This window comes from Bombina bombina, chromosome 1 (assembly GCF_027579735.1).
Source record: "Bombina bombina isolate aBomBom1 chromosome 1, aBomBom1.pri, whole genome shotgun sequence".
NCBI lineage: Eukaryota > Metazoa > Chordata > Amphibia > Anura > Bombinatoridae > Bombina > Bombina bombina.
Window position 1 is genome coordinate 1463680879 of NC_069499.1, and position 24583 is coordinate 1463705461.

Genomic DNA, 24583 nt, shown 5'->3' on the forward strand with positions numbered 1-24583 from the left:
TAATTACTCACAAAGAGAATACTCGCCAAATAATTGGTATCCGTGCAAGGGTAGATACAATAGGCGGCGAAGATATTCTCAGGGTAACCAGACACCCCAGGTATATAATGCTCCCCAAAGTACTAATGCTGAACAAGCTGAACCCCAGGGGCAACCACGCCAGAATAGAAATAACGGCCCTGATTCTGAGGGAACCCAATGGTCCAGGAATCAGTACAATGGGGCACCAAGAGATAGGCCCAGGGGTAGAGGTAACTTGTACAATCAGGTAGATATGCTGTTTACCCAATTAAATCGGTTGAGCGAACAAATCGCTAATATGAGTCAAAAATCTACGGCTCAGCAACCGAACAATACTTTTTTAGGGGTACAGCCAGTGGTCAGCAGTGGACCACAGGCACAGTCATAAATACTGCAGTATCACCTGAAGGGGAGGGGAGAGATATACAAAATGTAGTAATAAATATCAATGATACTAATCATGTTATCTCCCCACAGACCGGAAACGGACAAATTAGCTGTGACAATGAGCGACATCAGCCGGGAAAAATTAACCAAACTTTTCCTCTGCAGTGTTCTCTTAACATTATTTCCACAGATGCAGTACACAAGAACCCAGCTGACCTTGTCATAGGGGAAACAGGTAGGTATGAAATTTCCTCTGCATCGAATGACACAGCGGATCCAGGTAAAACGTGGCGAAGCCCACAGATGTACAAGAATGCAAATTTTATGTGTGAAATGATAGAAACTGCAGGAAGATATTATGTACTAGTTGAGTTGCAAGATTCAGTCTCCAACCCTATCAGGGGATTAATTGACACTGGGTCACAGGCAACTATCTTATCCCACAGGTACTACACACAGCTAAATGAGCTAACACCCCACAAACCCAAAATAAGAGAATTTGACGGTTCTCTAATAGGTGTTGGGGGTGACTCCCTAAAAGTCTACGGTACTGCCTGGTTAAAATTTAAATTGGGGAACAGGGTCATAAGACACCCTGTCATTATAGTGGATCTGCCAACTGATCGTTTAATTATTGGTAGTGATCTCCTGAAACGATTAAGCACCATAATTGATTGCATAAATAATGTAATTTGGTCGCAAGTTAAACGACCTATCAATTATGAAAAATCTGGTATATCTCGCACCCGACACAGATGTCACGTGGTGGAAGAGAAACCAGATGCTGTGGAGATTCATTTCAGGAATAACTCTGTACCTGAAATCACTATCCTACAAATAGATGATCAGACTCCTTTTAGTGGCTCTGATGGTAATACTTTTAAAATATCGCCTGGAAAGATAGCGAATATTTCCCTAGATGGCGATGTATTAACCATAGCACTCCACAAGGGGGATCATAAAATCCCTAAGGGGGGAGGCCACACTCAATACCTCACAGGGATTGAGAGAGTTAAAGAGGATCTATTTATCCCTATACAAGTACATGACCTTGGTAAAACCAAGTATGCTAAAATAAACTTAAAACAGGAAGCTAGCTATATAAGCAAAGGTTTATTAGCGCAAATAGCTGAACCTAAAGTGATTAAATATCTTTCTCCCCAAGACCACAGTGTCAACGGCCTGGATGACAGGTCTGAAAGCTATAACATCACAGCTAAGTGCTTATTATCTATCTCTATCGGTAATAAGTCAGTGAAGCACCTGTTTTTAGTTTTAAATACTCCCCATAATCAAATATACATTGGCAATGATATCTTACATAGATATGCCATACAAATAGATTTGATTAATTCTTGCCTCTGGAGCAGGTTAAAGGGGGACCCTGAAGTATTTCAGGATGAAAATGCAGCCCTAAAATCAAACCAGCAATTGCCATATGCTGTGAATATGCAGGTATCTAGCGATGTTATAATTCCTGCTGGGGCTGATAAATTTATTTTACCCTTACAGGTAAAGAGAGGTCAGAAATTAAAAACTTCTGAAACACTGATTTGCCTCTCCCATAGAATACAAAATCTGGGTGTCACAGTAACCTACACTCCTATGGTGAATATTGGAACTGTTCCAATACATATTGTTGTGCATAACATGACCCCACAGGATATAACATTATCCAGGGGAACTACCATAGGATATGCACTGGAATCAAGTTATTACACTTTTGGATTCCAGAATAATGTAATTGGGCTAATACCTGAAGGATACTTAACTGAAGAACAATTAATAGAACAATCCTTTGCATCTATGCCAGAGGGTCTATTTAATATTCAGTCCATTTATCCCTTCAGCTCAGAGGAAGGCATCTGTAAAATTGAAGAAGCCTCTCTAGTGTTTGATCAGCCAATCAAACAGCAAGATTACCCCAATACCCAGAATCATGGGAGCAATGTAAATTATAATCAAGGGGATCTCACCTCTAGGTTGGAAGAAGCCTATGAAATAGGACAGCCTGAAATCTTTCCAGGATTTCAGCAAATAGTCGAAGAGCAAATATCCTTAGCCAATGGCTGTTCTAGCGATGATGAACGCCAACAGCTGCGAGAACTCCTGATGGAGTACAAGGATATTTTCGCTAAAGATTCTTATGACTGTGGTACCACAGACTTGCACATTGCAAGAATACAAACAGATCCTAATGCGCCACCTGTATTTGTCAAACAATACAGACTTCCCTTAGCCTCATATGATTCTCTTGCAGAGATCATAAGGAATTTGGAAGAAAGAGGTATTATCAGACAGGTGCACAGCTCTTATAATAATCCTATTCTAGGTGTCCTTAAGCCCAATGGACAATGGCGTTTGTGTGCTGATTTAAGACAGCTAAACAAACGAGTATACATGTCTGGCTGGCCTGTACCATACATTGACCAGTGCCTAGCACAAATGCAAGGATCCAAAATATTCACTGCCATTGATTGTGCACAGGGATATTGGACCATAAAGGTACATGAAGAGGACCAATATAAGCTAGCATTCTCCTTCCAAAAGGTTCAGTATGCATTCCAGAGACTTCCATTTGGATACATAAATTCTGGACATGAATTTGCTGTATTCATGCATAAGGCTATGCCTGACGCACTGGAAAGGGGGACCTTATCTTATGTTGATGATGTTTTAATCAAAAGCACAGACTTTGAAAAACACATCGCAGAGCTTAAACACGTCCTCAGCCAACTTAAAAGGGCAGGTGTCAAATTATCCCTGCAAAAAGCTCAATGGTGCCGCACTCGTGTAAACTTCTTGGGACATGAAGTTACCTCTGAAGGATTAAATCCCCAAAAGAAAAAGGTGGAAGCTATAGTGAATTCTAAAAACCCAACTAACTTAAAGGAATTGAGATCATTCCTGGGTATGACAAATTATTCTCGCAAATTCATTGATAATTATGCGGAATTAGCTAAACCACTACTACTTCTTCTAAAGAAAGATGTGAAATGGCACTGGAGTGAGTCTCAAGAGACAGCCATCAGAGAGCTGAAGAGAAAACTCACTCAAGCACCTTGCTTAGCGTACCCTGAAGGCGGTAAACCTTTCTTCTTAGAGACAGGTTACACAGATATAAGCATGAGTGCTGTGTTATACCAAAAGCATGATAATTTGAACAAAGCCATTGCTTATGCGAGCAAAAATCTATCCCCAGTAGAAATAAAATTTAGCGATTGCGAAAAAGCCCTCTTATCTACTGTATGGGCTCTACAAAATTTCCGCAGCTATATACAGGGCGAGAAAATTATTGTAGAAACGGCCCACCAGCCTTTGCTATATTTGCAAAGTGAGAGAATAAGAGATGGGAATCTGTCTAATAGCCGCATAACAGCGTGGACTCTTTCCTTACAAGGCTGGCCCTTAGAAATTCGCTACAAACAGAATAAAAAGAATCCAGTCGCACAAGGGCTTGCTGAGCTCCACGACTGTACTGCTAGAGATCCTGGGGAAGAATTATCAGAAGATGATTTTCTGGAAGAACAATTGCTTTCCCCATATAAAATGTACAATGAGGAAAATTGCCAAACATTACCTTGGGTATATGTTGATGGTTGTTCTTACCATGCCACTATTGATAATGAGCGCAGATTAGTCGCTGGCATTGGTATAACGGGGGCAAATGGATTCCCAAATATATCTATAGGTTTCAACATTGGACCAAGATCCAGTCAAGTTGCTGAACTAACTGCTGTTTTCAAAACCATTGAAATGGCTATTGAACATGGTATTCATGAATTTGTGATCATAACTGACTCAAATTATGTGCGTGACAGTTTTGTTGAATACCTGCCAACTTGGAAAAGAAATGGCATGCAGAAAAGCAATAACAAACCAGTCAAGCATGGCAAGTTGTTCTGCGAGATTGATAATCTGGTAGTATCCAATGACTTAACCATACACTGGAAAAAGACCAAGGGTCATTCCAGAGTTTTAGGTCCTGATAAGGAAGGCAATGACCTTGCGGATTCATTAGCCAAACAAGGAGCCATAACTGGAGAACTCCTTAATATTGACCATTTAATGGGTGCAATTCAGGTAGAAGCCATTACCAGAAACCAGGCAAAACAACAGAGTGAACCTAACTTGGTACAATGGAGTCAGGATTCTCCTAGTGAGGACCTGATCACTAGTCAAAAAGAAGACCCCATTGTAGGCATCTTCTATAAACACATAGAAGATCCTGAAAGCAACCCCATCTCAAAAGATGATTGTATTGGCAAAGAAGATCTGAGAATCTTAATAAAATCTAAATCACAATTCAAATTACAGGATGGTTTGTTAATTAGAACCTCCAAAACTGGCATCCAGCAGTGGGTAGTACCCACCAAGTTCCGAGGTCTAATGCTTCAACATGCCCATGATGCTCCCACATCTGGTCATCGTGGTGCCAAACTCACGTATGAAATATTGCGCGATTACGCTTTTTGGCCACACATGTTGAAAGATGTTCAAACCTACTGTCAAGGGTGTTTAATCTGCCCACAGTTCCAACCCACTGCACCAACGCATAGAGCGCCATTGCAGAAAAGGGGGATGGTAATGCCATGGTCAGATATACAAATTGATTTTATTGGCCCAGTAACAAGATCATCAAGAGGTAACAAATACATGTTAACCGTGACATGCCTGTTCACTAAATGGGTAGAGTGCATTAGTGCACCTAACAATAGTGCGGAAACATGTGCAGCATTGCTCATCAACCATGTATTTTCCAGATTTGGTCTGCCCCAAAGAATCGAGTCAGATCGGGGGACCCACTTCACTAGCGAAGTGATGACAAAAATGTGGAAAATACTAGGGGTTAAAAGAAAGCTCCATATTGCTTATAGAGCTGCCTCAAGTGGTGGTGTAGAGCGTTACAACCAGTCCATTGTTAAAATCCTCAAAAAGTTTGTGAGTGAAACAGGTAAAGACTGGGATGTAAAACTACCTCTTGTCTTAATGGCATTAAGAGCAACTCCAAGTAGTGCTACCAAGATGTCACCTTTTGAACTGATGACTGGTAGAAGAATGGTTCTACCTCAGCATCTGCTATACCGTACATCAGACCAAAACTTGATAAACGCTGCTAATACACATCAATATGTGGAGAACTTAAGAAAACACCTGCAATATGCCTTTGCATTTGCTCAAAGGAATTTAGAAAGAGCCGCAACTGCCACTAAAACCTATTATGATCTCAAAACATCCAAAAAGGAATATGAAATAAATGATAAAGTTTATCTTTATAACTTTGGAAGAGATCAGGTTAGGGAGAAGAAATTTCTTCCCTCATGGAAAGGTCCTTTCGTCATTACTGACAAAATATCTCCAGTGGCCTATAAAATACGGATCCCCAAAAATGAAAGTTTCATAGATAAATGGGTCCATATAAATCAACTGCGAGCATGTCATCCCAGATCCCAACTACAAGTTATAGAGGGAGAATGAAGTGTCATAAAATGAACTGAGATATACGGTTGATCCTCATCAAATACCATTGACTTTAGGCCAATTTAAATACATGTGTCCTACATCTATTTAAAATTGGAAGGGGGATTTATGTCATGGTTTATGGGAGGTTAATAAATATATATATTTTAATCATATATCTCAAGATTAATAAATCTGTATTTTTGATCAGATATTTCACTGATCAGAAAAAAAAAAAAAATTGATTCATTCCTCTCAGACAAACTGACTTCAATCATGTTCAGCTCTTCCCCCACTTCTTCAATTAACACAGGTAAAATTCTGAATACACATCTCCAGGATGTCTCCAAAAGCTTGACAATACAACATTTGGTTTAATTAAAATGTAGCCACAGTTTCAGAAGACCATATATATGATTGCTTGGGAATGTGAGATAAAATCTATTTACCCCTCCCAATATACCTAGGAATCTAGCTCAGGTGACAAGTCATGTGAGATTTTCAGCATCTGCCCTTTGATGCAGGGGACCCCATGTAGTGAATGGGAGACAGGGAGTCTGAAGTTACTGAAAGGGCAGTTAGAACGTTACGTTAGGATAATACAGTGAAGGCACATGACTTACATTATGATTTTAAAACAACTGTATATATTTTAATGGATATGATATGTGTATATTTTGAAGGCATGAATATCTTGGCCTCTGTGTGTTTGAAAACATGAGTGGATGTTTGTGGACCTGAGGAGAGGTGATTATTGACATTTATTTTTTTTTTATTTCAGATCTACATAGACAGGATTCACTTGGAATACAGTACAATACTGAAATAAAAATAGGCTGTTATTTGCAAAGAAGTGCCAGAATGCTGACAAAGTTGTGATGCATTTTGGGCTAGTAATTGGCAGTGTTAAATTACCTTAATATAATAAAATGTTAATAATATAACATATTTGGTATCAGAATAATCAGAAAAAAATAACCTAATATTAACCATCTATAATTGGGGTTATATATGATTAATGCAGAGAGTGTGATCTGATTAAATAACCATTTTATGAAAGAAATTTTTTTATTAACTTGCTTAAAAATGTTAGAGATGGTCTTGTTGTATTTTGTTTGTTTGTACGTCTGCTGCCACCTAGTGTTATGATGCGGAATTGCAACCATGAGATGATTGGTTGTTGCAAAGAATGCATTTCCTTGACAACACATTTACCAAATAAACCAATCCATGTTCAGTTGCAAAGAACTAATCCAAGACAAGGCCGTGGGCGTTTCCAATATTCACCAATGACTGATAAATAATCAAAAAGGGGAGGGGTGAGATCAGATGATTTAACCCCAGCATAGAGACTAAGAAAAGGTTGTGTTATTTTGATCCAGAAAGGAGTAACTGCGGCAGTTATTAATCAAAAGCACATTGGACTCCATATGCTTTACCCCAATTTTGAATTTCTGAGGTGAATTGGATCTGTTGCAAAACATTGGGAACCGGATTGCTGTTTATTTGGGTGATGTATACAAGGTTTTTGTAAGATAAGTTATATGCATAGTTAATTTGTATTTAATAGATTTAAAGAAGCAGTGTGTGTTTTTTTTTTTTTAAGTTAGCATTTCACAGCCTATATATATATTGTTTAAATCTGCGTCTGATTGACCAAGTAACTCATCTATGCAAGTTCTGATATTGTCAGTTAATTTTGTATTAGGATAAATTGCAGTTAAATAGCAGAATATATATATTATCCTATTGTTTTATAAACACTGTTTAGAATTGTATTGCTTGGATGTTAAAGGTTTTTAGTCCCATTGTGTTAAATAAATAAGAGGCTGAATTGTGAAGGTATATTTTTCTGGGTTTTGTAAGAAGGATAGCATATCTTAAGAGTTGGTTTTAACGCATATAAATTTTGTTTCATTTCCTTTTATTGCAAATATACTTCAATATGTTTATGGATATTAACTAAATAAAAGAATTCAGATATTTATATTAATTGTATGGTCTAGTAGGTGCATGGTTGATAAGGGTTTCTATTTCTTTGTATTGTGTTTATAACCCTGCCATAGACTTATATATATTATTTGGATAGCACTGCTAAGATTTTCATAAATATACTGACAAGGCAGTGGTTCCTTCCGTGTAAAGATCCTGCCTTGTCCCTCCCGTCATCCGTGTACTTTTAGCTTTGGTATTGGTATCCCATAAGTAATGGATGACCCGTGGACTGACTACACTTAACAAGAGAAAATATAATTTATGCTTACCTGATAAATTCATTTCTCTTGTAGTGTAGTCAGTCCACGGCCCGCCCTGTTTTTTACGGCAGGTTTAATTTTTAATTAAACTCCAGTCACCACTGCACCCTATAGTTTCTCCTTTCTCGTATGGTTTTGGTCGAATGACTGGATATGACGTATGAGGGGAGGAGCTATATAGCAGCTCTGCTTGGGTGATCCTCTTGCACTTCCTGTTAGGGAAGAGATATAATCCCATAAGTAATGGATGACCCGTGGACTGACTACACTACAAGAGAAATGAATTTATCAGGTAAGCATAAATTATATTTTCCCACCAGTATAAAGTGGGAGAAAGCATATCCTCGAGCTTAGTCGAAAGCTCCAACGAATGTGAGTAATCATTTGTTACAAAACTACTTTCTCACGAGCCGTTATAGTTTTACACTATGTTGCAATTTTCTGTTTCCTTTTCTATGGGATCTCACTGAGGAACGCTAGCAAGCTGAATATTTCATCCAGAGGACTCGGATATATCCTTATTTAAGAACTTTATTGGTTTTTTTTCTTTTATTGTCATCACATTTATTTCGGATTCTGTTTCAGATATCTCTGATTCAGACTCTACTTCTTGCAAAGAATATGAATTGGCCCGGGTGATACATGCACATCAGTTATGTTCCGAATGCTGTTTTAGAGTGCTCTTACTACGCATGCAGGTAACCCAAACACTACTTATCCTTCTATGGATTGTGGCCTGTTCCCACCGGAGGTTACAACACGGTTCCGCATGGCCATATCTTTGCCGCTGGCGCATTTGCACCTCACCTTCCGGGAGTGTGCTTACAATATTGTCCGTGTTCCGTTAGCCGGGGCTCGTCAGGCGTGGGATTATCTGGTCCAGTTCAGCCTTCCGGGGGAGTTACTGCCCCTGAGGCCTCAGGGGTCAACCTTCAGGGCCAGTGTTTTCTTTTGTCCCAGCAGAGGTATGTTGCTCCTTTCGTTATAGACTGGTGCTCCTTCACGTTCTACTAAGGCACGTTTTTGGCGCAGCTGGATCCTACTCTTAATGGGTCTGGGGATTCTCACTCTTAATCTTTGACTGGCTTGCATGCATAGACATAAGGGGATAAAGTAATCTTCTTATAGTCCTTGTTATTTCTGTATCTTGTTCCGAGCTTGGAAGTCCTGGACCCCTGTTTGGCTGGTCCTGCGGAGCTGTCCATTCTTCCTTGGCGATAACCTACGGGTTGGCTTATCTTTTATCTTCATCTAAAGCTCAGGTTGTGGTGGGATGTTTCCTTCGGGAACTTCTTTGGAATTGATACTGGCGATTTTGTGGTCGCACTGTTTACAAAAGTCTGACTGTTCTTTATCCCTCCATCTCGGGGGAGACTCTATGTGGCCTTGACAGTGCTGAGGCCCTTGGTTTCAGGCTGGTCCTTACTGGGTACATATCCTTCTGTCTTTGAGGCCTAGTTCAGTCATATGGCGTTGGTCCGGTGAGGGCTCCTATTTATCAGAATATGATTTGTGTTGTTTTCTTGTTTTATTTTACAAGCTTCAACTAGCATCCTGAGAGGACTTGAGGGTCCGTGGTTGCTTAGGGGCATGGGGGATTGGTTCAGTCGTCATTCGCCTTTCAATCTAGTGGGCCGGGACTCCGCTGAGATCCGCGGCGACATGCTCAGTCATTTCCTATTTTTCCGGGAACTAGAGTGTTCCTTCCCGTTGTGGGTTGGAGGCTTGGAGAATTTAGGTCCTTCATACCACCGTTCTTACGGTTTTGCCTTTCATGGTCTCTTTGGAAGTGTCCTTTTAGGACTTGTTCCTTTTAGAGGTTCTCTTCCTTTGGGTCGAGACTTTCTGGACTTCGTCCATTTTTTCTGGTGGCTTTGGCGACTTCATTAGGAAGTGAAGGCCGTTAGGCTCTGTCTTCCTTCGGGAGTTATTTGTTTCCATATCAGGGGCGATCGGAGGTGTTGTCTCTTTTTCCAATCTTTTTGCTTAGGGGATGTTTTTTTGCCTGGGTTCGGGATGCTTTGCATTCTTCTTCCTTGGTTGTGCTCCTCTGGAAAGTTAATCTGAAAGGATTATGGAGACTAGCCTTTCTTCTACTCTCTTACGGGTGACTCTGTTCTCATTCTCATTACCCTTAGTGTTGCCCTTGGGACCTTTGGGCTCTAGAGAAATTGCGTGACTTTGTTTTGGCCTAACACCTTGTTGGGGGGGGGGGGGGGTTGACCTCCAGCTAAGTGTGTTCTCTTCCCTTTGGGCTGGGAATTACGAGTGAGTCCTGTACCCATTCTCCAGGTTTTCCGGCTCTCATCCCCTGTGAGGTATGATTGCTTCAGACTGGGTATCTTGTGTTTCCTGGGGGTGTCGTTCATTCTAGGACGATTCTGGGTCCCGGGTCCAGGGTTCTTGTCTTGGATCCTTCTTGGATGTCTGGGGACTTATGATCCTGTGGACTGGTTCGGGACGACCCAGTTTTTTCTGGGTCCCTATGTTGCAACATAGGGACTAGCTCTTTGGGCTTGCAAGCAGAGTTCACATCTACCTTTGGATACTGGTTATCAACTTTAAGGCCTGACTTGTCCTTCGGACGGAGTGTGCGCCTCTTCATGGGGAGTTTTTTCTCTGTTAGGTCAAAAGTGGTGTCTGGATGATTTTTTCATTTGGTCCGTGTTTTGATCATACTATGGCTTCATGTCTTGTGGACATGTATGCTGTTCTTATCTGTGCCCTTCCATTTTGAGGGGATAGTTTGTCTTCCTTATGAGCTGGGGTTCATCGCTCTGGAGGGTCTTTGTCCTGCCCTGTGTGTAGGAAGTTGGATCAGGTGGCTTATCTCTGTAAGGGACAGCATCTGCTGCTCTGTGGACCATGTTCCACCTGTTGGAATTTGATCTCTCTATGTAGAGACTGTCTAAGAGAGCTGTGACAGGTCTTCCAATGGATCTATTGCACTTTTCTCTGTTCCAGGTCCCAGGGGGTTCTCCTTGGGAGTGCCTTATTTTGGAGGAGCGGATTGGGTTGGCACCCAAGCTTTGTTTACCATTCCCTGGGGGCTTGTGGTTGGGGTCTTTCTGTCCCCCCTGTCAGACATGTCTGTCGCTTGGGCTGGTCCGTTGTTGGAGCAGGATCTGAGATCTGATCTGTTGCTATGCTAAATTCGTCCTCGGAGCATTCGAGGTACGGTAAGCCTCTTGAAGTTTCTCCTTTCTCCATGTTCAGGATTTGTGGGAAGGACTGGCGGCTCTTAGATAGCCTGCAACGTTTTCCGCTGGTTAGTGGATACTTAGCAATCTGAAGGATCCTATCTTCAGCTGCTTTCTGCTTGCCCTGCAAGTATTTAAAGGGACACTGAACCCAATTTTTTTCTTTCGTGATTCAGATAGAGCATAACATTTTATGCAACTTTCTCATTTACTCCTATTATCAAATTTTCTTCATTCTCTTGGTATCTTTATTTGAAATGCAAGAATGTAAGTTTAGATGCCGGCCCATTTTTGGTGAACAACCAGGGTTGTTCTTGCTGATTGGTGGATAAATTCATCCACCAATAAAAAAAGTGCTGTCCAGAGTACTGAACTAATAAAAAAGCTTAGATGCCTTCTTTTTCAAATAAAGATAGCAAGAGAACGAATAAAAATTGATAATAGGAGTAAATTAAAAAGTTGTTTAAAATTGCATGTTCTATCTGAATCACGAAAGAAAAAAATTGGGTACAGTGTCCCTTTAAGTTTCAGAGTAATTTTTAGATGACTGCAGCGTGCAGTGTTTTTGCTTCAGGTGTTGTTCGTCAGACCTATCTGAACTTGCTGCACAAGGTTTCATTTCTAAATATTTCTGTATTCTGAGCTACCTTTTTGCGAATTGGGGACCTTCGTCTTCAGTTGCTTTTTACAGTGCGGTCGCACTGTGTTGTGGGAAGATCCTCTCTGTTTCAGACTCCCGGCCTTATCCTGTGGTTTTCTGTTTTTCTGGGGTCTGGGTGTTGCCTTGTTTCTATGAGACTGGTGGGTCTCTGTTGGTCTGGAGTTCCTTATGCTAGCTGGACAGCTAGTTCGGCATACTAATGAACTGTGGCTACTCTGCACTGTAGCAAACCGAAGGTTGCAAGTCGATCCCCAGAGAGGTCTACTCAGCCTTCCTTCTTTCGAGGTTGATATGATAAGCAGTGCCTTGAAAAGTAATGAATGCAGCTGTGTACTCTTTCCATTTATGAAGAAAAACCATAAATTATGCTTACCTGATAATTTTCTTTTCTTCAGATGGAAAGAGTCCACAGCTCCCCGCTAGTGTTTTTATGCGGGGCGGCCGTAATTGTTGTTCTTCTGACACCTTTTCACCCTGATATTTCTTCTACTGTTCCTTGTTTCTTGGCAGAATGACTGGGGAATGAGGGAAGTGGGAGGAGTATTTAAGCCTTTGGCTGGGGTGTCTTTGCCTCCTACTGGTTCTGAATTCCCAAAAGTAATAAATGCAGCTGAGAACTCTTTCCATCTGAAGAATTTTTTTTATCAGGTTAAATTCCACTTATTTTAGGTGGTTTTAATCCTTGGTGTAAATCAAGCCTACGTTTTTCCTTTTACTTGAAAATATATAACTTCAAGGTGTGTCTCATACTCTTTCTGTCTGGTATATAAGCTAAATGCCAGGACTTAAGTGTCTGGTTTTTAATAAAGAGCCTGCGGCACAATTGGTTTAAAATACACAATTTTGTGCTGCATAGTTAATAAGTCAATGTCTCTTAAAAGGATGCTGTTTTTAGGCAATGCCACAGTTATCTCCTTTTACGTCCCAAGCCTCAATGCAGTGCCCTGCGGTTCCTCTCTATCTCCTGGAGGAGTTATTTGCCTGCAGAATTTGCTGCCCAGTTTTCTCCTGCGGTATCTGTTTTTCCAATTCTTAAGGGAAATCGCAAGAGGAACATTTGAGATTCAGATAGCAAGGTTTCTGTTCTGCCTGCTGCTACTCAGTTTGCCCTTCCTCATAGTCTGTGGGTGAAATCCCAGACTTAAACAGTATAATTCCTGCATCTGATGCTGATGGGGTAACCCTCAGATGTATGCCAAATCACCTCGTGTATTATTAAAGGAGGTTATGGCTACTTTGGGCGACTCCGATATCCTGTCGTTTTCATCCCTAAGATCTAGTAAATTTTATATTTTGCTAGGATTCCTTTATGGAAGTTTGTTTTTCCTGTTCAGACCGTGCAAGGGGATTTTTTAACAGGGATGAGTGAAGGCAGGTTTTCCTTTTTCCCCATCTCCTGGTTTTACTATAGTTCCTGTCGCTGTCTCCATTAAATATCATGCTGCACGGTGCCTTTAGTAGAAGGGGTTTTCTACTCTGTCTAAGAGAATTTGATCCCTATAGAGGGAACTTTGATCCCTATGGAGGATAGCTGCTCCTTTATGGATCCATGGATAAAAAGCTGGACGTTTTAATTGTTCATTTAGAGCAATGCCTGGTCTTATTAGACTTGCTGTGCTAGCCTGTCGGGCATTGTGGCTGAAATCTTGATCAGCTGAAAAGCCTACCTGTGGCTTAGTGGTACAGCCTAGGCGTTATAGTTCTGCAGTTGCAGGTTCAATATGTTATGTTTCCTTCAATTCCATGCTTTTGGCATTTCCCTTCACGGATGAGACCTTGTTTGGACTTGGTCAGTCATGTCTCTTGGAGTCCTATCTAAGTTTTCCTCCCAAAGGCAGATTTCTCCTTCTAGAGTATCTGCAATCCAGGTATGATGAGAGGCATTCCTTGAACTGGGCTCAGGGCCTTCCTCTCTGGGAGTGATAGTTCCGGTCCCAGACTGGGAACGGAGTCTAGGTATTTCCTCAAGTTCTGACCTTCAAAGTAGTATCCATTCTCCTTTGGTTCAATAGGGCCTGTTCATAACGAACATAGACCTGAAGGATGTGTATTTATTGTTCTCATTATTCGGGATCTTTTCAAGCTTCTGAGTCTTGTCATCCTAGAAAGACTTTTAGGTCTTGGGGTATTGCAAGGGTGCTCTACTGGACAATATATGATTCAGGTTTCATCCTTCTTGGAGCAAACTCTCTTTCAAGAGATCTTGTCCAATCTACTTTCACATGGATGGGAAGTGAATCTGGAGAAGAGTTCCCTTGTTCGATCTACAAGGGTGATTTATTTGGGGACCTTAATAGATTCTCTATCTAGGAGAAGATTTCTAACAGAGGTCAGATAATCAAGGATTTATTCCTTTTTCCTTTCTCTGCAGTCTTCTGTCCGGCCAACAGCAAGCTCTTGTGGTCCGGTAAATAGTTTAGCCATTTTGCAACCAGAAGTTTGGAAGTTTGGATCTAGCTGCAGTTGATTGTACCTTCACTTTTCAGTGTCTGAATGTATGGAGGGAATTGGGTCTGATGGTTATCATGGACATCATTCCATTTGCTATTTTCCATTAAATGGAGAACATTTGGATCTGTCTCAGAGGATAGCTCTAGATCAGTCGACAAGAGACTCTCTTCCGTAGTGGTTTCTCAGGAGTATCTGTCTCAGGGCGCGTGCTTCTAGAGACATTCCTGGGTGATGTGAGCACGGACGCCATCCTGCTACGCTGGGAAGCAGTCTGAGTCTTGTTTAAGGCGCAGGGATTATGGGTTCGGAAGTGTCTGCTCTCCTCTTTCACCTCTTGGAGTTGAGAGCTAATTACAATGCTCTGTAGGCTTGGCCTCAGTTGCCCTTAGCTTGGTTCCAGTCGGACAATATCACCTTGATGGTTTACATCAACCACCAGGGAGGAATTCGGAGTTCCTTAGCCATGTAGGAGGTGACTTGGATTGTTCAGTGGGCGGAAGCTAACAATTGTTGTCTATCTGCCATCCACATTCCAGGAGTAGACAACTGGGAAGCGGATTTCCTGAGCAGACAGACTTTTCATCCTGGGGAGTGGGAACTCCATCCGGAGGTTTTCTTCAACTTGACCCTCAAATGAGGGGTGCCAGAGTTGGATCTGATGGCGTCTTGGCAAAATGCCAAGCTTCCAAGGTACCGTTCGAAGTCGAGAGATCCACAGGCCGCTCTGATAGCTGCTCTGGTGGTTCCTTGGGATTTCAGGCAGGCATACCTGTTTCCTCCGTTTGCTCTCCTTCCACAAGTCATTGTTCGTATCAAACAGGAGAGAGCGTCTGTAATTCTAGTAGTCCCTGCGTGGCCTTGCAGGATCTGGTATGCAGACCTAGTGGAGATGTCATCTCTTCCACCTTGGAGACTGCCTCTGAGGAAGGACCTTCTGATTCAGGGTCCCTTCTTTCATCCAAATTTTTGTTTCTCTGAAGCTGACTGCTTGGAGATTGAACACTTAGTTCTGTCTAAGCATGTTTTTTCTGAGTCGGTCATTGAGACCATGATTCAGGCTTGCAAGCCTGTTACGAGAAAGATTTACCATAAGATATGGCGTAAATATCTTTATTGGTGTGAATCCAAGGGCTACTTTTGGAGTAGGGTTAGGATTCTTAGAATTTTGCCTTTTCTACAGGAAGGTCTGGAGAAAGGTTTTGTCAGTCAGATTTCTGCATTATCTTTTTTTGCTGTATAAGCGTCTGACGGAAGTGCCAGATGTGCAATTTTTTGTCAGGCCTTGGTCAGAATCAGGCCTGTGTTTAAGTCTGTTGCTCCTCCTGGGAGCCTTAACTTTTGTTTGAGCCATTGCATTCCATAGATATTAAGTTGTTATCTTGGAAGGTTTTGTTTCTTATAGCTATCTCTTCTGCTCGGAGAGTGTCTGAACTCTCTGCTTTGCAGTGTGATTCGCCTTATCTTATCTTTCATGCCGATGAGGCAGTTTTTCATACTAAGTTAGATTCCTTCCTAAAGTGATTTTGGACAGAAATTTTAATCAGGAAATTGTTGTTCCTTCTCTTTGTCGTAGTTATTCTTTTCTGAAGAAAGTTTGTTGCACAACTTGGAGGTTGTGCATGCTTTAAAATTTTATTTGCAGGCGACTAAGGATTTTCACCAGTCTTCTACCATGTTTGTTTGTTTCTATGGGAAATGTAAAAGTCAGAAAGCTTCTGCTACTTCTCTTTCTCTCTGGTTGATAAATATAATTGGTTTTGCTTATGAGACTGCTGGGCAGCAGTCTCCGGAGAGAATTACAGCTCATTCAACTAGGGCTGTCTCCTCTTCTTGGATTTTCAAAAATGAAGCTTCTGTGGAATGGATTTGCAAGGCTGCAACTTGGTCTTCTCTGCATACCCTGTCCAAATTTTAAAAATTGGATACTTTTGCCTCAGCGGAGATTCTTTTGGGAGAAAGGTTCTTCAAGCAGTGGTGCCTTCTGTTTAGGTTTACCTGTCTTGTCCCTCCCTAATCATTGGTGTCCTTTAGCTTGGGTATTGGTTCCCAACAGTAATTGATGATTCCGTGGACTCACCGTATCTTAGGAAAGAAAATTTATACTTACCTGGCATTTCTTTATTTTAAGTAGAAAGAGAGGAATGGTACACTCACAATATGTATCTATGCCGAAAATATCAATTCTCTTTAGAAGATATAATATCACAATATATTAAAAGATATGTTGGTCCCGGGACTTCAGTCCAAATAACCCCCACTCACCACTCAGCTAGGAAGCTTTGCCTTTACCCACCCGGGGGTGAGCCGTCCGTCTATATGGAAAACCAATGCAACCACCTGGGAGACTCCAAAGAGCGTGCTGGCCGGTACTTGTCTTCGGCGTAAGCAAGTGCGTCTGCAATCAGCGCTGGTATCCCTGTGGTAAGGTAGAGTATAGAGACAGGCGGCAAGATCCGTAAGAGTTGGCTGTTGTCCAAGTTACTCTCGGCATTCAGCGTGTGCGTGCGTGAGTGTCGGGGGGCGTGACCATCTTCACCCGGGATGGCAACATTTAGCAGGGCTATAGTTGTAATGGGTATCCGTAGTCTGGTGATAAGCCACAGCAATAAAATGAAGGAGGAACGGATGCCCAAATGAATGAAATAAAAAGTTATTTATTTAAACAAAAAGTTTAAAAGTTGCAGACAGGGGCAACAGTGAAAATACAGTAGTAAGACAGGCGAGACACCAATGGGCTTACATGTTTCGGCGCTTAGCCGTAATCATAGCCTAAGGTGTCACAGTTAGCAGTGATTTTAAAAGCAGTACAGTGCATGCTGATTGGTTAAAACATACAAACAAAAGCACGCCTATTTTACAAAACAGAAAGGAACATTAGAAGTTAACCCTATATGCCTGGTAGAGCTCTGTTAGCAATAATGGATACAAAAAAGGAAAAAAGAGAAGGGGGCAAAATAAATAATAAAGGAAATAAATATATCTAAAGTATTAAAATATGCATCAAGGCAAAAGTGGAAAAGGGAGGAATATTAAGAAAGGTATTTTCAGCAAAAATAAATGAAAAATGAAAACAATGAAGAAAATAGATGTAAAAAGTATAGCTATGCTTGTAATATTGATATTTAGTAACTTAATATTAAGTGGAATAATAATGCAAAAATGAATACAAAAATAAGTAGCTTCCTTATAAGTAGGAAAGGCTAAATAATAAATAAAGTTTTATTTTTATTTTTATTCCCAGAAGTTAATTAGATCATATTTTGAATTCAAACCCAGAGGGAGTCTAGTTTTTAGGGTAAAAATCCAATAAACCTCTCTTTTGGCCAAAGTGTCATCTAAATTGCCACCTCTATTGGGAATTTTTGCTTTTTCTATTGCTGCCCATCTAAAGGAGTCTAAACTACTGTTATGTTTAGTGACAAAGTGTTGGACCAATGGGGTAGTGAATTTCCCTTTAGATATGGTTGAAAAATGCTCCCTAATTCTAGAATTGACATCCCTAGAGGTTAAACCTATGTATTGCACCTTGCACACCGTGCAAAGAATTAGGTACACCACATAGGTACTTTGACAATTGAGACATGTCTTGATAGAATATGTCTGACCAGTCACAGTAGAGGAAAATGTAGAAGTAACAAGAGCATAGTCACAAGGCTTGCACTTGCGATGGCCACATTTGTACATTCCCAAATGTTGTAACCAAGAGCTCGTAGAGCTTTGTGTTTGTTTGAGTTGTGTGGGGGCCAGGATAGATGCAAGCGTGGGACATTTCTTGTAGGAACATCTAAACCCATTGTTTACTGTTTCTTGAAGTTTATCATCTGCAGCAAGTAAGGGGAAATGTTTCTTGATTATGGTACAAATCTGAGGATATTGTTCACTGAAAGTCGTCACAAAGTGAACCTTATTATGAGCCTCAGTGGTCTTACTGGGTTTATCGCATAGTAGGGTGGCTCTATCCAATTTGTCTACCTTATTTCTGGCTGCTTTTATGTGTGTGCGAGTATACTTTCTCTCCTTGAGTCTCTGTTCAAGCATATTTGCCTCCTGGATGTAATCAGATGTCTTGCTACAATTCCTTTTTAAACGGACAAATTGTCCCTTAGCTACCGCAGAAGCAGTGTTGTAAGGATTACAGCTAGACGCATGCAGGAGGGTATTGCCTGTGATTGGCTTGCGATAAACTGTAGTGTGTATAGGTCCCTCGACATCTCCAATGAGAGATAAATCTAGGTAGTTAATGGACCTGGAATCAGAGACAAAAGTAAAACGGAGATTGAAGTCATTAGTGTTAAGAGACTCCACAAAGAGGGGGATTTGTGTTTGTGGACCAGACCAAACCAATAGAAGGTCGTCTATATATCTCTGATAAAAACGGATTGACGATTTGAAAGGGTTACCATCTCCAAAAATGTTGTATTGTTCCCATTTACCAAGGTATAGGTTGGCATACGAGGGGGAATATTTGGCCCCCATCGCCGTACCACACTTTTGGAGAAAGTATTTTCCCTCAAAGGCAAAAAAGTTGTGTGTCAGAAGGAAAGTTAAGACTCGCACAATATATGCCTGGAAATCCTGAGTGTAGTCAGTAGCAGTGACAAGAAAATACTCAACCGCCTCAATGCCCTCTTTGTGGGGAATGGTGGAATAAAGGGAAACCACATCGATGGAAATCCATGTATAATTGCGTTCCCATTTGAGGTCAGCGAGGAGGTTGAGTATGTGCTTGGAATCGCGGGTATAGGATGGCAATGCTAGTACCAAGGGCTGGAGAATGGCATCCAGCCATTGGGACAGGCGCTCCTAAAGTGAATCAACTCCACTCACTATTGGACGTCCTTTGACTTCTACCAGAGATTTATGGACTTTTGGAAAAAGGTGGAATAGTGGCATTTTAGGATTAGATACAAAAAGATAAGAAGCTGTGTTAGCATCTAAATAGCCATATTCCACACCATCGTCTTTATTTTAAGACAGTTATTTTTAACTTTTACCTCAGGCACTTCTACACCTTGTGTTATTTCCTTTTTCTCCATTTTCCTTCGGTCAAATGACTGCGGATTGTGGAAGGGGAAGTGACTTTTAACAGTGTTGCTGTGGTGCTCTTTGCCTCCTATGTCTGTAGAACCCCTGCATGAGTGCACATGCTCCCAGGGCCAGAGACATCACGCCAGTACTTGCAGCCTGCAGACAGCCTACTAGTGTATGCTCTACAGCAGTGATTTTTAACCTTTTTTTTGCCGTGGCACACTTTTTTACATTAAAAAATCCTGTGGCACACCACCATCCCAAAATTTTAAAAAAAAATCACACATTGTAGCCTAATACAGCATATATATATATACATACACACAAACACACACATACTGTATGTATTGTGCTGTTATGCCATGCCTCCTACAAACTACCCCTGCACTGGGAGTAAAAAACAAGCAAAGCTTAAAAAATATGTCACACTGTTGTCAGTCTGCCGTGGCACACCTGAGGATCTCTCACGGCACACTAGTGTGCCACGGCACACTGGTTGAAAAACACTGCTCTACAGGTGTTGTGCACAAGTCACAAAACATGAACATTTTTAAAGGGAGCATCTTTGAAATAATAAGCATGTCACAAAAATGTTTCCAATGGAATTTAAAATGCAAGGCAGTTTACTCAGGGCCCAGTGGTCTCAATGAGAATTACAACACAGTGTGATGGTAGAGAGGTCATAATAAATCTTCACTTGGGTAGAATGAAAGGTCATCTCTGCTAACCTTGTCTGTGTTTAAATGGACAGTGTACTATAAAACTGAATTCCCCTTTATGTGTTTACAAAGATTTGTTATACCAGCTGAATTGTATACAAACTATCTGCTTGTGGTCTTTTAAACCACAACCCATTAAAATGTGCTGGGCTTGCAGAGATATCTTCTCTTTACCTTATCACTCTTTATACAAATACACAAAGCCTCCTTATCTTATTTCTGTCTGTATATTTAGAACTATTGAAAATAAACATTTATCTCATCTACCTCCCACTACGATTGTAATTTCTTCTCCTGGTTATATTTACATTGCTTTTTCATAGCGAATACTTAAAAGGAAATGAGACCTAATTTCTTTTCTTTCAGATTGAGCATTTGATTTTAAACAACTATCCAATTTACTTCCGTTATCAAATGAGTTTTGTTTTCCTGTTATCCCTTGCTGTAAAGGATACCTATGTAGGCTTAGGAGCTGCTGATTGATGGCTGCACTTATATGCCTTATGTTATTGGCTCCCCAATGCATTAAAGGGGCAGTATACACCAATTTTCATATAACTGCATGTAATAGACACTACTATAAAGAATAATATGTACAGATACTGAAATAAAAATCCAGTATAAAACAGTTTAAAAACTTAGAAATTTCCAGTTTAGCTCTGTTTAAAAGGTTACTGGAACACCCACTGCAAGTGGGAAATATCAGACACCGCCCCCCCCCTCCCCTTAATTTGCATATGAAAAACCCTTTACACAAACAGAAGCAAGCTGGAGTAGGAATACGTCGGTATTCTCCTAAAACTTTTGTTAGGAGTCTGAAAATTAGAGCAGTTATTTAAAAATAAGCAAAACTATCAATATAATAAACCAAAAACTTTATGTGCTATATAAATAGATCATCTACAAAACATTTATGCAAAGAAGAAACAAGTGTATAATGTCCCTTTAACTTGTTCCCAGTTGCTGCTGCTGCTTTTTCAACAAAGAATACCAATGAAGCAACTTAAATAAAAAAGAAGTAAATTGGAAAGTTGTTTTAAATTGTATGTTCCCTCTGAATCAAGAAATAAATAAATGTCATGTCCCTTTAAGTATTGAAATATTCAGTATAGTTGAGGAAGAATGGGCAAAAGCAGCTATTTCAAATGACAAAATAAAGCTAAAGAAGGCAATGTAGATTATTGTGAACACATTAAAGGGGAGAACATTTTACAGTACACTCTCCCTTTAAACTATGATGCATGCCACAACACTAGACTCAAAGTACATTTTTGTAAATTGAGCTTGGTCAGATGAAATGGTCAGTAAATCCTTAGACCCAGATTACAAGTCATACGGTATGGCTTTTCATGGTCTTTGCGTGCGTAATAGTCACTGATTTGATATTACAAGTAGCACGTTCTGTCTTTCCCGAGTGCAATATGTCCTTTACCGCAATTATCCATCAAAACGCATCAAATATTCCTTACAAAGTAGACCTACACCCATAAACTAAACTATTAACCCCTAAACCGCCATCCCCCCGCATCGCAACTACCAAATAAACCTATTAACCCCTAAACAGCCACCCCCCTGCATCGCAACTACTAAATAAACCTATTAACCCCACCCCCACAATGCAACTACTAAATTAAACTATCAACCCCTAAACCTAACACCCCCTAACTTAAACAAAATTAAAACATACCTAATTTAAAGTTAAAATATACTAATTACCTTTAAACTAAATAAAAACGTACCTGTTAAACAAAATTAAAAACCTATGCTTAAACTAAAAAAATACCTAACATTACTGTTGCGCCGCACCGCTCTAGCTGTTGCTAGGGACGCGGCGCCTGCTTCTCGTTGCCTCGGGGGAGTCAGCTCCTGTCTGCGTGCGGTGGTGACGTCATTGCCGCATTCTCCCTCGTTCAGAAGCCGGTCAGGATCTCCTGTGGCGCGAATTGTGCGCCTATGTAAGTTACTCTATTGCTACCTATCACTGCCCAAGTATAGGTGTTACTTACTGTTCTCCTGGGTGTTATTGTTGCTTAACTGCTGGATTGATATACTGCTGCTGAACTCTGCTTGTCTGACCACTCTGCCTGTTTACCTCTTAACTGCTGGATTGATATACTGTTGCTGAACCCTGACTATCTGACTACTCTGCTTGATTAACCCCTGTTGCTCTGGATTGCCTTACGGTTGCCAAACCCTGCCTGCCTGACCATCCTAGTGGTTTACCTCTGGACTGCCTTACTGTTGCCAAACCCTGCCTGCCTGACCATCCTAGTGGTTTACCTCTGGACTGCCTTGCTGTTTCCGAACCCTGCCTTTCTCTGATTTCCTGCCTGTTGCTGCCGAGGACTATCCTGCCTGTGGTGAGTGCCGCTTACCTCATCTTGTGAACTTTCTCTGCTCTGGGATATTCCCTATCATTCCAGATCGACACCGGGATAACAAGACTACTGTCCGAGTTCGGTCTGATAGTGGAATATCCCACGGGCATTACACATTACTTGCTAAAAAAAAAAAAAATTAAGAAAAAAAATTAAAAGCCTAACATTACAAATAACAACAACCTACCATTATAAAAAACACTAAAATTACAAAACAAAATTATCCAAAATATTTTTTTTATTCCTATTCTAATACCCCAAAATAAAAATAAAAACTAATCTAAAAATAAACTACCAATAGCCCTTAAAAGGGCCTTTTGCAGGGCATTGCCCCAAAGCTAACAGCTATTTTACATAAAAAAATCAAACAATTAACCCCCACATTACTACCCCCACCCCCCAAAAAAAAACAAAAAAAAACCTAAATAACCTAATCTACCCTTTGCCCCGTAAAGGGCATTCAGCTCTTTTACGGCCCCAAAAAAAACCTTAAATCTTAAAAAACAAAACAAAAAAAAAACACCCCACAAATAAAAAAAAACACCTTACGCTAAAAGCCTAAATTTGGTACTCGCCAATGATGAAGGGCAGCGCTCTATCCTCATCCCAGCAGAGTCTATCTTCATCCATCACGGGACCATCTTCTTCAATCTTCATCCAGGCCGCGGTCCATCTTCTATCTTTTCAGCAGTGAAGTCTTCTGCGATGTCATCAGCGACGTCGGTCCTCCTCTTCAGAGCATCGTCACCGAGTTCCTCTTCATGCGGTCTCCAGCTGCACACTGAAGACGTTACCCCTTTTTTTATGAGGGTACCCTTGCATTCCTATTGGCTGAACAAATTCAAATTAGCCAATAGGATTAAAGCAACTTTCATCGTATTGGCTAATTTGAATTTGAAGAAGCAAATCAGCCAATAGGAATGCAAGGATACACCCCTATATATAAAACATTTTATGTCAGCTTGTGCTAATTCCTTAATATAACTTTGTTTATCAATAAATATTTTTTTCTATGTTCAAAGTGAAAGCTAACTTATAATTTTTTCTTTTTCATGGGTTGTGTAGCTGACATTTGTATAATTTGTTCTAGTTGTTCTTCATAGTCTTCTATATCTTGTGAGAAACTGAGTTTGAGGGTAGGTGGAAAAGGGGTAGACTTTGGAACACCTTTGGCTTAGCAGAACTTATTAACTTTGAGTACACTAATAGAGCTTTTTATGATGTCATTTTGAATGTAACATATATTTTTTTAGTAAGTAACAAAATATTTTTTTTTTCTGACTGGTTCATAAACACGGTCTTATTCAGATTAGCTTACAATAAACCACAATTAACAAATGTATCTTATCTATTATCTTTCATTGTTAGGCAAAAAGCAATATCCTGAGCCAACTAAGCAAATACAATTTAGGGGATTTTGGTAGACTGGTGTCTACTGTTATCAACAATTCCTGGCCCAAGGATGGACATGGGAATGCAGTTAAAGAACATGACATTATTCTACAGCACTTACTACAGTGGAATGGAGCCACACACATATTTAAATTGTACGGTAAGTGGTACAAGCATATGTTGTCCTGTATAATAAGGTTTATATCCAATATAAATATAGATCTAAAATTAATATTATTAGTTTTTATTTGCTAATATACTATATGAATATTCTGTATAAAATATTTTCTTCCTTGGTTATGTTGAGAACTTGTGAATCAATGAGCCACCTAAGGGAACTTACAGTATGTGTTCTGGATGTGCAATAATAATGCTTTCTGCTGACTACAATACAGTATACATTTTTTCTCTCTCTTCTGTAGGAATGGACAAAAATATAATCTCTGAGTTTGATGAAGGTAGTCAGGAACTGGTAGCTCTATCGGACTCTCTGTTCCTGGAAGTTAGAAACAAACTCATGAGTGGAGATGTGCTGTATAAACATCTAGAATGCATCGTAGAAAACAAGACTCAATTTTTGGCCATTTGTAAATTGAGTAAGACATATTTTTCAAATCAGCTGGTTTACATA

General features: G+C 40.3%; 1 protein-coding gene across 1 annotated transcript in view; it reads left to right on the plus strand.

The window, feature by feature from the left end:
• The window catches only part of RNF213 (ring finger protein 213), an 881087-nt gene that overhangs the window by 455112 nt on the left and 401392 nt on the right, over window positions 1-24583 (plus strand). The window contains exons 14-15 of the mRNA XM_053706514.1: window positions 23929-24112; window positions 24375-24548. Of these exons, the coding sequence (XP_053562489.1) occupies window positions 23929-24112; window positions 24375-24548 (358 nt within the window). The remainder of the gene's footprint in view (window positions 1-23928; window positions 24113-24374; window positions 24549-24583) is intronic.